The sequence below is a fragment of the Penicillium alfredii genome, assembly GCF_028826965.1.
Source record: "Penicillium alfredii strain IBT 34128 chromosome Unknown utg000011l_segment0_segment0, whole genome shotgun sequence".
Taxonomy (NCBI): Eukaryota; Fungi; Ascomycota; class Eurotiomycetes; order Eurotiales; family Aspergillaceae; genus Penicillium; species Penicillium alfredii.
In genome coordinates, this window is record NW_026622708.1 from 2,028,651 (window position 1) to 2,042,453 (window position 13,803).

At 52.6% G+C, this 13,803-nt stretch overlaps 4 protein-coding genes across 4 annotated transcripts; 2 read left to right on the plus strand and 2 right to left on the minus strand.

The window, feature by feature from the left end:
• Nucleotides 1–3,965: 3,965 nt before the first annotated feature.
• On the plus strand, nt 3,966–5,728 carry NUU61_009176 (DNA-binding domain-containing protein; the record flags this gene model as incomplete). The annotated part of the gene is made up of 3 exons (XM_056659701.1): nt 3,966–4,287; nt 4,454–4,475; nt 4,552–5,728. 3 exons carry the CDS (start codon nt 3,966–3,968, stop codon nt 5,726–5,728), a joined length of 1,521 nt encoding a protein of 506 aa, XP_056507994.1.
• A 1,136-nt stretch (nt 5,729–6,864) lies between these two features.
• Nucleotides 6,865–10,443, minus strand: NUU61_009177 (PXA domain-containing protein; the record flags this gene model as incomplete). The annotated part of the gene is made up of 3 exons (XM_056659702.1): nt 6,865–7,879; nt 9,019–9,838; nt 9,933–10,443. The coding sequence occupies 3 exons, from the start codon at nt 10,441–10,443 to the stop codon at nt 6,865–6,867; spliced, it is 2,346 nt and encodes a 781-aa protein (XP_056507995.1).
• Nucleotides 10,444–10,652: 209 nt separating this feature from the next.
• On the plus strand, nt 10,653–11,994 carry NUU61_009178 (uridine-cytidine N-ribohydrolase; the record flags this gene model as incomplete). The annotated part of the gene is made up of 5 exons (XM_056659703.1): nt 10,653–10,698; nt 10,752–10,759; nt 10,808–11,012; nt 11,076–11,392; nt 11,449–11,994. 5 exons carry the CDS (start codon nt 10,653–10,655, stop codon nt 11,992–11,994), a joined length of 1,122 nt encoding a protein of 373 aa, XP_056507996.1.
• A 275-nt stretch (nt 11,995–12,269) lies between these two features.
• NUU61_009179 (mandelate racemase/muconate lactonizing enzyme family protein) lies at nt 12,270–13,496 on the minus strand (the record flags this gene model as incomplete). Its single annotated transcript, XM_056659704.1, has 2 exons — nt 12,270–13,245; nt 13,321–13,496. The coding sequence occupies 2 exons, from the start codon at nt 13,494–13,496 to the stop codon at nt 12,270–12,272; spliced, it is 1,152 nt and encodes a 383-aa protein (XP_056507997.1).
• Between the last annotated feature and the right edge of the window lie 307 nt (nt 13,497–13,803).

Consider the following 13,803-nt stretch of genomic DNA (forward strand, 5'->3'; position numbering starts at 1 on the left):
GGCCAGGAAAAACATCTGGATTTTACCACTAAGAAATGATCTGTCAACCAAGCAGGGGCTTCTTACTTTCTTGTTACTTTCTTGTTACTTTTCCTTTTTGCTTTTTGCGGGCCGTGTGTTCCTCTCTCTTTTTTTCTGTCTCTCTCATCCCCCCCCACTCACTTTGTTCTCGTGCTCGGTACCAAAATTTGGATCGGCTCTGCCAAAAGTACTGAGGGCTGTGCTCGTGAAGGATCTGCAAGGTGCTTCCGCAGGATTGACAGGTTGCATTGCCGTTCAGATTGCATGAAGAACCATACCTAGGTTCAGGCATGACGGTGAGCAGAAGTAGAAGACAAGCGGTGTATATATGATCAGTTCTCATGACCATATTTATCTGATCAACTCCACTCAGCAGAAGACCAGGGCGATGTAAGTATCCTATCTACTCTCCAATCATAGGGCAAATCGGGGGGATATTCTCACCTTCGGTTTGTGCCCTGGCGGAGACTTGCGGGGCTTTGTTTTCCTTTCTTTCGCTCTTTCTCTTCTTTTTACTTGAGCAGAGATAAGTGGAGCCTATTTTTTTGCCGATCAAGGGCCGATATTCCAACCCCGATGAGGAAGAAGGGGGCTGTTCACGATCTGGTCCGTTCTCAGATGGATGTGAGATCGACGGGGTTCGCCGTCGAGTATACTACAGTAGTCTACTGTAGGTATCTCTCTATTTCCATCTCTGACAGTATAGTAGGTCACTGACAGGATAAGAAATCAACCTGCTTATCCCATCAGGTGATTGTTCTGACACCGATGCCGGACACGCCTACATAAATTCCATCGGTTCTCGTGGATCGGTCATCCCCGTCTCGCATTGCATTGCAGGGCGGGGAGGGGGCTTGCAATACCATTTCCCCGGAGTCCTAGGGTTCATTACTCGTGAAGCTCACTTTTCTTTACTTTACACTTTGTATTTAAATCATTCAAAATACATGGGTCCATTCCTCCCGAATAGGTCTGGTTCATCCGTTCGACTCCACCGGGCACGGCCCTCATCGGGATATCTCCAGGGGGGGGGGGGGGGGGGACAAAGAATTGAATTCAGCACTTTTTCCTCTCTCTTGTTTTCTCTGTGTGGGTGAGGAACCGGCCCATCCAGGCCGAATTGAAAGACACAAGTAAAAAAAAAACCCGCATCGTGCATGAACACTACCGTCTTACCTCTTGTCGATCGGTACCTGACCTCAACCCAACCACCAACCGGGCTGGGGGTTGCACCCGTTCCTGAGTCTGTCCCGGGATTATTTCCTTTTTTTATTCTGTCGTTCTTTGATGATGTTACTATTGTACCACCGGGGATATAAACCTCTAGGCCCTAGTAAGGGCAGTGGGACTATAAGCCAAGAAGCTAGAGGTGACCGAGGAAATAAAAGAAGCAAATATAAGGAGTGACGCCTGTCGATAGGACTGCTATTTTGATGCTGACCGGTCTAGACAATTGATTTTTCTCTCATGATTCATTCATGCCCCGGTCGCTTTCCCGATGATACCCTAACCGATCGGAAATCCTCCAAGTGACAGCCCCAGGGCCCTCTGGAGGGAAAGTTGCCAGCGATCTTTTTCATTTGATTTGTCTGGAAACTAGTCAAAGTTGAAATGAAATTAATTTGAAAATGGAAAAAGCCTGTCAAACATGGCATGATATTGACCATTTGTCAGACCCTTTGTTCTATTGTCGACTAGACATTCCATCCCCGAGTTCTGGAGACTGCAATTGCCTGGTGGTTTAGTTGACAGAGAGTCAGAAAAGAAAGAAAAAAGAAAAAGAAACACCCGCCTGATTTCAGATTGGCATTCCTCGTGGCTTGAACAAGCGGGGAGTCAATAGTTCAATAGCCCTGGACTTGGTCATAGTGATATCCCAAGGAATATGCAATTTGTGTTTATACCAACCAACTACATCATTGACCTTCTCCCCAATGTGCCCCGTCTCCCCCCTCCAGAGATCCGTGCAGACCATTTTTGACGGATTCTGGTTTACTGAAGGTTCCCGGGCCGGATGGGACCGCAGTGGGTCGTGGTGGAGATTCAGGAATCGCATCATCCCCCCTCTGCCAAGAGATGGCTGCTATGCCTTGTGATAGGGCCAACTCCAACCTACTTGTTCGGCCCTTGTATCGGTTGCCGGCCACATCGTATCGATCACAGACGAATGGTCGTGGCGGATTCGCCCAGACGAGATGATCCATGTTGCTCCTCATTTGCCCATTTGCCGTGTCATCTCTCGTGGATGTCTGATGCGTTCGGATCCCTGAACGCCCCAAAAGCAAAAAAAAAAGACAAAATTACCGTCAGAAAATGAGGCCACAGATCGGCACGGTCTTTTGAAATTCATGAGATCCCCATCCTACTCCATCCGGCAATAGTCTCCCATCTAGGGATTTGCTCCCTCTCACCACCCCAAGCCAGTGATTCGATTTGCCGGTGTTCAGGCATTCGGCTTTTCATCTCTTCAATTCCCACTATTGAATGAGGCGGTGCATATGCCCCTGAACCCTTGTTACATGGGATGAGACTTGCCATCCCATGCCTCTGTTTGGCCGCTTTGGTAAACAGACCGTTGGACTTCCCCTCCCCAAAGTGGTCCCATAGCCGGGAATGAAACCACCAAGTAAAAGAGAGAAGAGAGAAGAGACAGAGAGAGTCCACTTCTCGCCCTGGCCCACTTGATCGCCATGGGCCAACACACATACGGATGTCATGCGGGCATTAGGTTCAGCGGTTTATCGATCCGCTATCCGGCCATCAGCAAATCATCAATCGTGCCTGGCCCTCTGCCTTATTCCTTTTTTTTTTTTTTGATATTTTCCTCCCCGCGGATGATCTGCCCCCGATTGACTCGGGGTCCTTGGGAGGATTCTTGAAACCAAGGCCCCTCGAAAACGGCGAAGGATCAGACACCCGTCATGATCGTGCAGGATCCGCTTGACGAGTAGAAAGCATGAACTCGTCTGTCCATCCATTGCGCCCGTCCTCTCCATGCGAATCGACCGCTTAGATTGGATGCCTTCGTAACTCTCTCTCTCTCTCACACTCTTTCAGAATCAGCCCCAGCCGCACTCGGGGCAACGGAGGAGAAACCGTGAGAAAAACAGAGAAAAAGAAAAGATCAAACAGCCCCTACGAAGAAACCGTTCCATACAATACCTCGTCCTCGTAATACGCTGACCTCGTGGAAGATGCAACCCCCTCCTGCCGCGCATATATCGAGCCCTGAACCAACCAGACGCCGTTCCCCCCTCTATTGGCAGGGGTATTTTCAAATTCGAATATTGTATTATATATTATTTCTGAGCCAATCACCGTCCAGATCGGCCTTGCTTTTGGGGGAAGGTTATCATGGATTTCTCCGCGACTCTGCTTTCTCGTGCCAGTTGCAATCGAGATTCAACTGGTTCAATCCACGTTTTATTTTCTTTATTTTCTTTTTTCTTTTTTCTTTTTTCTCTTTTCCTTTTTCTTTTCTCTTTTCTCTTTTCTATTTCTTTTTAACTCCGCCCATGGCTTTACCTGCATGTTGCCCGGACTCTTCTTCATCTCTCTTGCATATTGTATACATACTTGCCCTCTCTCCCTCTGGAGTAGTTTGGTGATCGCTCACCGAGAATCTTCATTCCTCTGCCCTAACTTGCTCTTTTACTCTCTCTCTCTCTCTCCCCTACTGGAACCTCGGGTTTCGACATCCTCGCCTGTAATTTTATCGCTGGGTTACGGCGTGGAACATGCATCGTCGTTCATTGTCTCACCTCTAGACACCGTCATTGTTCCCCGGGATTTCTTTTATCATTGTCTCTCTCTCTCTCCCTCTCTGTCTCGGTCTTTATTCACACCAACCCCGACCTGATCAAAAGAAAAAACAAATCCCCATTTTGGTTGATATCCACACCGTCCCATGGAGGAATCCACCACAATGGAAACTGAGGCGCATCATGCGCCAGACAGCGAATACGGACATTCGCCATGGGTGGAACTGGGCGCTTTTACCTCGCCGCGACATTTCCCCCCCAATGCCCGAATACAGCGGCTATGACTATGCCCCCTCCCACCCCATGATGGCCGTCGATACGCCCTATGGCATGTCAATACCGCCGCCCTACGCCTCGATGCCGCTGCCCATGCCCTCGCATTCCTGGCCCAGCATGCTCACTACGCAATCGTCGTTCGGCGAGTCCGGGTTGCCCCCCGCGGCAATTCTCAATTCCGTGTCGCCGTCGGCGCCCATGCCGCCAATTCGCAAGACTTCGACGGGGGGTCGACGCCGCGTCGCACGCTGACCGATGAGGATCGTCGACAGATGTGTCTATACCATGAGGAGAACAAGACGGCAAAACAGACGGATATTGGAGGTGAGATTGTCAATGCCTCTTTAATTTGTTGCCGCAATGGAATGGACTCGGACTGACTTGTGTTAAAACAGCCTTATTTGGCGTGGAGCGAAGGTAATTAGGCTATTTCTGATGAATTATTGCGATTCGTGCCCTAACATCTACTTTTTTTTTTCTTTCAATTATACAGCACCGTTTCCAAAGTACTGCGCCAAAAGGAGAAATATCTCAACCCAGACGATGGCAGTCGATCTCCCATCAAACGGGCCAAGGGCCGAGTCCCCGATATCGAGAAAGCCCTATCCAACTGGGTGCGCAACTACCATCGCCAGGGATTCCCGCTCAACGACGAGATGATCAAGGAGAAAGCGCTGTTCTTCGCCAGCACCTGCGGATGTCCAGAGGGCAAGGAGAAAGTGTTGACGACGAGCTGGTTGGAGAAATTCAAGAACAAGAACGGGCTGGTCGGCGCCAAGTCGCGCAAAGGATCAATTGATGCCCGTAGCGGATCCAACAGCCCGACGCGCATCAACACCGACTCTGCGGGCGAATCTGCAATCCAGAGCCCTAGTGGGCCTTCACCTACCTCACCCACGAACGGGTTTGGATCGCCACTGTCCCCAACCCAGAGCCAGGAGGGCGTGAAGAAAGAGCTGGCTGAGGCACTGCCCGACCTGGCTGGCGGCTACCAGCACGGCCATTCCAAGAGCACGACCTCGCTGGACACGACCTCGTCGGCAGGGATGGTCAGCCCAACCTCAACGCTGGTCTCTGACAGCCCGTTCACGCCTACCAGCCAGTCTCGTCTGCCCTCCAGCGGCACCAGCACCCAGCCCAGCCGACCACGCAGCCAGACCTTTCCCCTGGTCCCCATCGACCCGAGCCTCCTATCAGTCGACGAGTCAATGGACCACCACCATCACCACCACCACGAGCACCAGAGCAACACCAAACCAGACCTGCACCGGCCGGTATCAGTAGCAGTCCTCGACTCGCCCCTGGAGATGGGCGACAATCGCACACTGGAGCAGACCAACGTGATCAAGCGCAACCGCAGCAACCCCGAGATCAAGACCAAGGTCATGCACCCGCCGTCAAAACCCAGCACTGTCTCGCCCGTGGGGTCACCGCCGGGCTCACCTACCCAGGACGAGGCTCGTCGAGCCCTCGAACTCGTTATGAACTACTTCCAGCACCAGCCTGCCGGGCTTGCGGCTCAGGAGTATGTGACTATCGGCAAGCTGATGGAGAGGCTTGAGCTGGCGAAGAGCCACCAGAGTACGCTCCTCGGTGGGCTGACGCGCATCGATGAACACGAGGATGTGCCCCGTGTGAGCAAGAAGCGGATTATCCATAACCTGGGCTGAGACAGTTCAGCTTCAGTTTCGCTTCAATCTTCTGTTTCTGTTTGTTTGGTACTCGAGTTTCCCCTCTATTCACATCATGAGTCTTTTCTCCCCCTTCCCTTCTCCCCCTCGCTCTCTCCCCTATCAACACGCCCCCCTCCCCCTCCCCTTCTATGTCATTTGCAATATTTCGTGATTCCCCACCTCGTTGAATTCCTTTGTTTGAACCCTTTGCTTTATTTGCCTTATCTGCATTTTGATTCCTTTTCTTTTCTTTTGTTTGCTTGCCTTCCCTTGCATCCGTGTCTGTACGAACCTCGTTTCCTGCAAAAAGAGACTCGGAATCATACACCGACACCAGAGGGCGACCTCGACCTTGTTTCGACTAGGATATTGGATATGGGATATTGGATTTTCGGTTTTTGGTTTTGGTTTTGGTTTTGGCGCTGCGCTGTCACACATTCTATATGCCTGGGGTGTGTCATGTCCGGACGAGATATCCACGGATAGTATGGAGACGTGGAACATGGGTTATACGGGTATATGGTATATGGGGGACACACACATTGGGTTCCTTTGAGGAGTTTGTTCTTTGGTCTTTGGTATTTGTGTGCTTTTCTTCTTTTCTTTCTTTCTTTTCCTTTGATTCTTACCTTCTCTCATCATCCCCACCCCATTGTACTGAATTTCTCACTCTTTTTCTCATTTTTCTTTTCTTTTCTTTTCTGTTCTGTTCTGTTCTTTTCTTCTCTTTTAAATTGGGCCGCTCGCGCGAAAACAACATAATTTGTTGGGACTTTTTCTTTTCTTTCTTCTTTCTATATACACGTCCTGCACTGGTCTTCTATTGGACTCGTGTTCCTTTATATGTACTTCTTTTCTCTTCTCTCGGCAGGAATATCTGAGAACCAGGGAATAGCAATATCTTCTGGTATTTACAGTCTACACTATCTTTCCTTTTCTTTAGACATATCTTCATCTTTTCTGGTATGTATTTTCCATGTACATACTCTGACTGCACTCGGAATTTCCATTGAAACCACACTTTAACTCAACTCGGTGTCTACAGGATACGTTACCAAGAAAAAGACATCACTCATTGAATGGCTATCCCATCGAAAAGGGAAAAAATGTATTAGGAAGACCAGCCAAAACTCTTATCTCCAAGTCTGAAAAGCACCAGGCACAGGGGGAACGCCGCGATCCTCCATCAAGTCCTGGACACTGCGGTCTGCAATTTCCGGGAGGATCTTCGCCAGAATGACCTCGATGATGGAGTAGATCAGGTGGCGATTACAGTACTCATCTGCGAAGAGATCCAGCAGATCGGTCTCTATTGCAGCCAGGAGATGCATGTCCTCTGGACTACTACTGGGTGGATTAGAGTCTGGCTGATGGGCAGTGGCAACGCCGTCGCGTAATAAGGTTGGTAGAGAAGAAGCAGAGCTCGAGTGCGATGCAGACGATGATGATGCCTGGGAAGATTGCTGCCCCTTGGACGCGAATCGGGAATGGTCCCCGCTCTCCTCGATCGCCGATGAGAGCGGGGCCGGGGAGGTGATGGCGGTGGTGGTGAGGGTAGACGAACTACCGGTGGTGGTGCTGCAGGTACGATCACGGCTGCCGGGAGCCGGTGACACCGGTGATGAGACCCCGAAGAGGGTTCGTGCGACGCTGGGCGGGATCACGGCCAGGAGGCTAGCTGCACATCGCCGCTCAATGGCGGCGATCTCCGCGCTGGTGGGCCTGAGTCTATTCGCGGTGGCCGGCTGAGTGGATGAAGGAGGGGCATCAGCAGCAGTCGACGACACTACCGACGCCGCAACAGGCGATGTGGCTGTCGCGGCAGGGCCGCTGTCATGATTATTATGATTATTTCCGGGGGCATTGCTTTTTCCGCTTTTACCAATCGCGTCGCCTGCCACCGCTGGTCCCCTGACCCCGTCTGCAATCGTAGGGACCGCCGGCACACCCGAGGGCGCGACGGCTTTCTGACTGGGTGCTGGGGGCTGCGCGGGCACCTGCGGAGCCAAAGCCGTTCCAACATTCACGGCTGCTCCCTGCGATGACGGACGCGTATTGGCTGGGAACAGGGTCATCCTTGTTGCAAGAAGAAGGTTGGGCAACAAAGTGGGGGTGAGGACATACTCCTCAATGGTTTGCCGGAGGAATCTGTGGAGTCAGCAAAGTCTTTCAAACCATGACGTCTGATGAACTTGGGGCCAAGACGACAAAAGAAAAATCCCTCTCGGCCTGTGGAGCTTGCCGGGACGTTGTGGTCTATTCTTTTCTGCTAGTTCCGTAATGAAAAGAAGAGCCCTGGTTCACGCCAATTTAGGGCCCTTTAGGCCCGGAGTGGGGAGAGAAGGCAAGGCGGAGCAACGATCTTCGGGAGAAGTGCGAAAGGAGCTTGGGCCAGCCGGTAATGACTGCGACAGGGATGGCACTCCTCCCAACCTCGAGGCGACCAGCAGAAAACGAGGCGGCCCCCCCTCGTCAGCGGGTAACATATCCCAGGGTGCCTGGCGCACAAGCGGGTGCCATGCACAAACCTTGGTCGGAATGCAAATTCGAAATGTCTCGAGGAATTTCGCTCATTGGGCCGACGACGGAAAATCTTTCGTTTTTGCTCTTCATGCAAGTTCCTAATGGGGCATGGCTGGGCTTATCTCGCGATGCGTGATCGGCGCCGGTTGAATTTTTTTCTCGCTCGTGCGCGATTAGCCCCTCTGCCGAGGAGAATGCGATTGCCTTCAGCCAGCCAACGATGGACGATTTTCTTGCTTTTTTTTTGCGCCCTTTCCGATCTTCGCTCACCGACTCGGCTATGCAAATCAAATGGAACATCCGGCTGTCACTGGATTGTCGAGCGCAGAAAGTGGACAAAGGAACGGCACGGAAAGGGCCGGGCCCCGTCACATCAAGGGTATAACAGCGAGACATTATGGGCGTGGTGGGTAAGTCGACGAGATCCCTGTTCCTCGCAAATCGTGCTCGCTCGGACCAGTTCGGAGCAGCCAATCTCACGCCAGAACCCCAGTGTAAGCCTGACGGTAACTGACCGTACAGTTCGTCGGCGACACCGTAATATGACCGTATGGCCAGAGTATCGTTACCAGATCAAGTGATCGGTGCAGTATGCGAGAAAGACGCTTATCCCACCCTTGTCCAAGTGCCACTTGACCTGAGTCGATCGTAGTTCGCCGTTGCTCCACAGGTCGAGAGTCGCTTTCGTAGGCCTGAGCCCGCAACGGGGGCGAATGAAGGAAGAAGGAGAAGGGGGAAAACTCCGATCCGAAGCACAAACTCACCTATCAAGGACCCCATCCGTACTACCAAGCCTGCCTGGACCCGCCAGAATCAGGTGTTGGAGTAGCGAAATCATTCCACCCAGCCACGGCATTCTCTCGGGGATGCCCACTAGTTGCGAGACCATGGAATATACCCGATAGCCCAAAACCGGGCGCTTACCTGCGACGCCGGACGTCGACTCGAGCGGGTCTGTCTTGTGGTTGACTGGCGTTGCAGAGAATGACACACTCGCCCCGTGCGAGGCTCCCGGGCTTGGGATGGATGCAACGCGGAACAGGCCCACGGTGATAAAACGGAGGGCAACATAACCAAGGTAGAGACTCTGGAGAATATTCCATATCCAGACGGCGACAGGAGACTGGGCGGCTGACTGGCTGCTGGAGGGCTCATCTTGGGTCGAGAGCAAGCCAAATCTCTCTAACCGGCTTGATTGGGCGCCCTGACTCGGATCTAAACCCTCAGTGTTTTTACGTCGTTGCACTACAGCAGCCAGCTTGGTTATGGTTTCCCAGAAAAACCACCCTTCGCATATCCTGCCGCCAACTTCATTTCCCAGGATCAGGTCTGCCAGGATGTCGACCAGTAGGGTACGTAAGCTGCCGTTTTCGAGATCCTCGCTGGGCAACAAAACCGCCAAAGTTCCGTTGGCTAGTAGCCGCCGATAAACCGCCTCATTCTCCCGTTGCACAGCAATGGTCTCTGGATCGGATGCATCTGGCACTGGTGATAGCCCAGGATGAGGATTCAACTCATGATAGAGTGCACGTCGTGAGGTCGGTAACCCAAAAAGTTGGGATTGCTGCATGGCTAGTCTATATGCTATATGGATGCCACACTAGTCAGCATACATTATCTCCCTGGTCGCCAGCGAACCATGGTCGTCGGCGATAAGTCCCCGATGGCCAAATCTTACAGAGAACATGTGCTTCTACCAGCGCAGGTATCTCGTCCAAGACCAACTGTGCAACGTCGACCTGGCGCACTCGCTGCTCAAGTGCACGTGTGCAGTGGGCGATGACTTGGATGATTTCATTGACGAGAGCCTGATCTGGAGTGATCTTTGAATACCACGAATAAACAAATTCCTTGATAATGATTGCGAGGAGCGCGTAAAGCTGACGGTCAACGTCGTTGGAGCTCGTGAGGGGAGGTAACAGCTCTTCCGGAGGCTGTGGAGAAGACGCGCCGTGAGTGCCTGTCGGGGCGCAGAGGACGCGTCGGATTAGGGTAATGGTGGCCTTTTCGCTGGTCCCATCAACCGATTCATCTCGACTTGAGCTTCGCTGGGTCCGTAGTCGAGAGGAGGGCCGAGAAGGCGGCGGCTGTGTCGAGGCAGGTAGCGCGGTGGACTGGGAGCTGGAGGTGGTCGGCCCAGCTTTGAGATGGGAAACCGGCCGGAGACCAGGACGAAGCGGGTCGGTCATCTCATCTCACCACAAAAGAGAGGGAATCTCGGGGATAGTCGCATAGAAGACAAAGAGATAAAGAAAGAAAAGAAAGAGAGCTCTTCGGCGACGTCAATTGATGAGTTGCAGCTTCCCCGATTTGGACAGTAGGGCTTAGGGCTGGAGATAACCGCGTTATCAAAAGATGCGGGGAGAGAGTTGACGCCAGGACACCACCTTGACACACCATGTTGGAACAGACTCCCATCCCGCTTTGGTTGGACTGCGATCCTGGTCGGTTGACCTGGCACTTTCTTCAGTCTCGGCATTACTGACGTTGCTCTCAGGCCACGATGTAAGCCTCTCCGGGGTTCATTTGGGGACAACTATTAATAGCATCTAGGATGCATTCGCAATCCTTATCGCCGCTCATCATCCCTCGTTGAATCTTCTTGGCATTTCCACCATCCATGGGAATGCCTCGCTGGAGAAGACGACAAACAATGCTGGGAGTGTGCTGGAAGCAATCGGCAGACCCGACATCCCGGTCTATCCTGGTAGCCAGAAACCATTCTCTCGGCCTGCTCTTCACGCGCCTGATATCCATGGTGAGGCTATTCTGATAGCCAAAATCGTTCCAGAAGACATTGAATGTTAATTTCTTGAAATAGGCGAATCGGGTCTAGATGGAACCGACCTTCTGCCCAAACCATCTCGGTCACCGGTCAAAGATAAGAACCCCATTTTGGCAATGCGAGATGCTCTCCTTGCGCAGCCGAAGGGGACGCCATGGGTGGTAGCTACAGGCACCTTGACCAATGTCGCATTGCTATTTGCAACATTCCCCGAAGTTGTAGAGCACGTCCAAGGTCTGAGCATCATGGGCGGTGCCATCGGAGGAGGCTTCACTGATGCACCTATGAGCCGGCTACCAGGCGAGAAGTCGCGAGTTGGGAATGTGACGCCGTGGGCAGAGTTCAACTTTTACGTGCGTATCCTACATCTTTGGCACCATGCCAATGCTGATTTAACAAATCATTTCAGTGCGATCCCGAATCCTCAGAGTCGATTTTCAGCAGTGCCCTACTGGCTTCGAAGACCACTATCATCACTCTCGATTTAACTCACCAGGTTCTCGCATCTCAGGCGGTCCAGACTCGTATCTTGCATGGCTCAAGCGACCCATCCAAGCCGCCGACGATTATCCGACGGATTCTTCATGCACTGCTGACCTTCTTTGCTGCCACGTATAAAAATGTGTTCGGCTTGGCTACTGGTCCCCCGTTGCATGATCCTCTCGCCGTTGCGGTGGTTCTGTCGTCTTTGAACCCGGCATTTGTGCAGAAGCACCCTGGCCAGGCCCTTCATTTTGACGACAAAGGCGGCGAGCGCTTTGCCGTGAGTATCGTCACGGATGGACGTCATGGAAAAGACGTCTCAAGTACGGGTCAGCTGGGACGCTCTGTGGCGGCGCCAGTTGAGGGACCCGGTGTGGCCATTCCCCGAGGCGTTGATCTGCCTGAATTTTGGGATCTCATACTTCGGTGTGTCCAATTGGCCGACGACTGCAATGCAGCCCGGGCGGCTTGAAGGCTGTCGCCGCGTAGATAGAACGCTTGTTTTAGATTTCATTTTGCCATCGTTTGCTGTATTTTGACTGGGAATATTTGGATGCACATACAGACTTAACATTTCTTGAAGGTTTTCCTCTTTGGCTGAAGAGACAAATTCTTTACGGCCGCTATTTGTATGGTCGCCTTGATGATGTCTGCTGCAAATCGATGTAAAGACTCAACGAGTATATACTCCGCTATGCAATTTCTAAACCAGGAACCCAGGGTTCTCCGAGAAAGCCGAGATTTCATCTACCATTCTCGAATGGCCCCATCCGGCCCAAAGAACTCCTTGGGCTGCCAGGCCGGGGTATTCTGGGCCACCCGTCGCACGACCTCCTCGTCCACCTCAATCCCCAAGCCGGGGGCATTCAACGCCTCGACATAGCCATCATGCACATCAAACACTTTAGGGTTCTTGACGTAACTCGTGATATCGTACTCGCCAGCCTCGGTGTTATAGTGGATCCCAATGCTCATCTCCTGGATCACGAAGTTGGGCGTGACAAGATCCACCTGCATACAAGCGGCCAGAGCAATAGGGCCCAATGGGCAGTGCGGTGCAATGGCGACATCATAGGTCTCCGCCATGGAAGCAATGCGCCGCAATTCAGAGATACCGCCACAGTGACTAATATCAGGCTGGAGCACATCGACGCTCGCATCCTCCAAGAACCGCTTCACATCCCAGCGGCTAAAGAGCCGTTCGCCCAACGCGATCGGGCAAGACACTTGATCAGAGAGCTGTTTGATACCCTCCGGGTGTTCAGAGAGGAGCGGCTCCTCCAGGAACAAGGGGCGGTGCGGCTCCAGGGCCTTGGCTAATTGTTTAGCCATGGGCTTGTGGAGGCGGCCGTGGAAGTCAAGGGCTGCATCCAAACCCAGGGCCTTGACGGTCTTCAGGCGCTCCACGCTGGAATCCAAGACGCTGGGCGAGTCCAGCCAGTTGACGTCCTCGGTGGCGTTCATTTTAACGGCCTTGAACCCCTGCATCAGGCGTGCTTTGCCGGCTGCTTCCACCTCTCCGGGACGATCACCGCCAATCCAGGCGTAGACGGAGAGCTTCTGGCGAACTTTGCCGCCGAGTAACTGATACACTGGCACACCCAGACGACGGCCTTTGAGGTCCCAGAGGGCAATGTCGATTCCGGAAATGGCAGACATGAAGACAGGGCCGCCGCGGTAGAACCCTAGACGCCATGCCATTTGCCAGATGTGTTCGATGTCACTGTTGGTAAATTACTTAGTCGGGAAATCGTCAAGAGAGCATCATTCTGCCCCGTTAGAATTATCAGCCACTCACTCGGCCTCGTAACCCTCAAACCGTTTGCATAACGCATTCAGTGTTCCCTCCACGGCTTCCGTGTGGCCCTCGAGCGTACTTTCACCCCAGCCATATTGACCCTCCTCGTCAGTGACCTTGACGAACAGCCATCGGGGCAGGACCCGGAAATATTCAATGCTCTTGATCTTCACCATGGTGTTTGTTGATTCACGCTCTTCCTCTAGATTCTGCGAGTCGAATGAACGCGATAATGGCAAAGAAAGAAGAAAAATCAAATCAATGTAGCCAAGAGGAGGGGCTGGAGCACTACGAGCCGAGAAAACAATCGGAGTTGCTCCGGCCGTGTCTGCTGGACAACCGGATTGCCGAAATCACGGCGGAACCGCAGTCCGGGGAAACAGGGGGCTCCGCAGGGTCTCGGGGAAGACTCCGGCCTCCCGTCCCGATGGAGCTGTGGTCGATTTAGTTGACATTTGCCTGGCTTTTCCTTTGCTCTGGTCG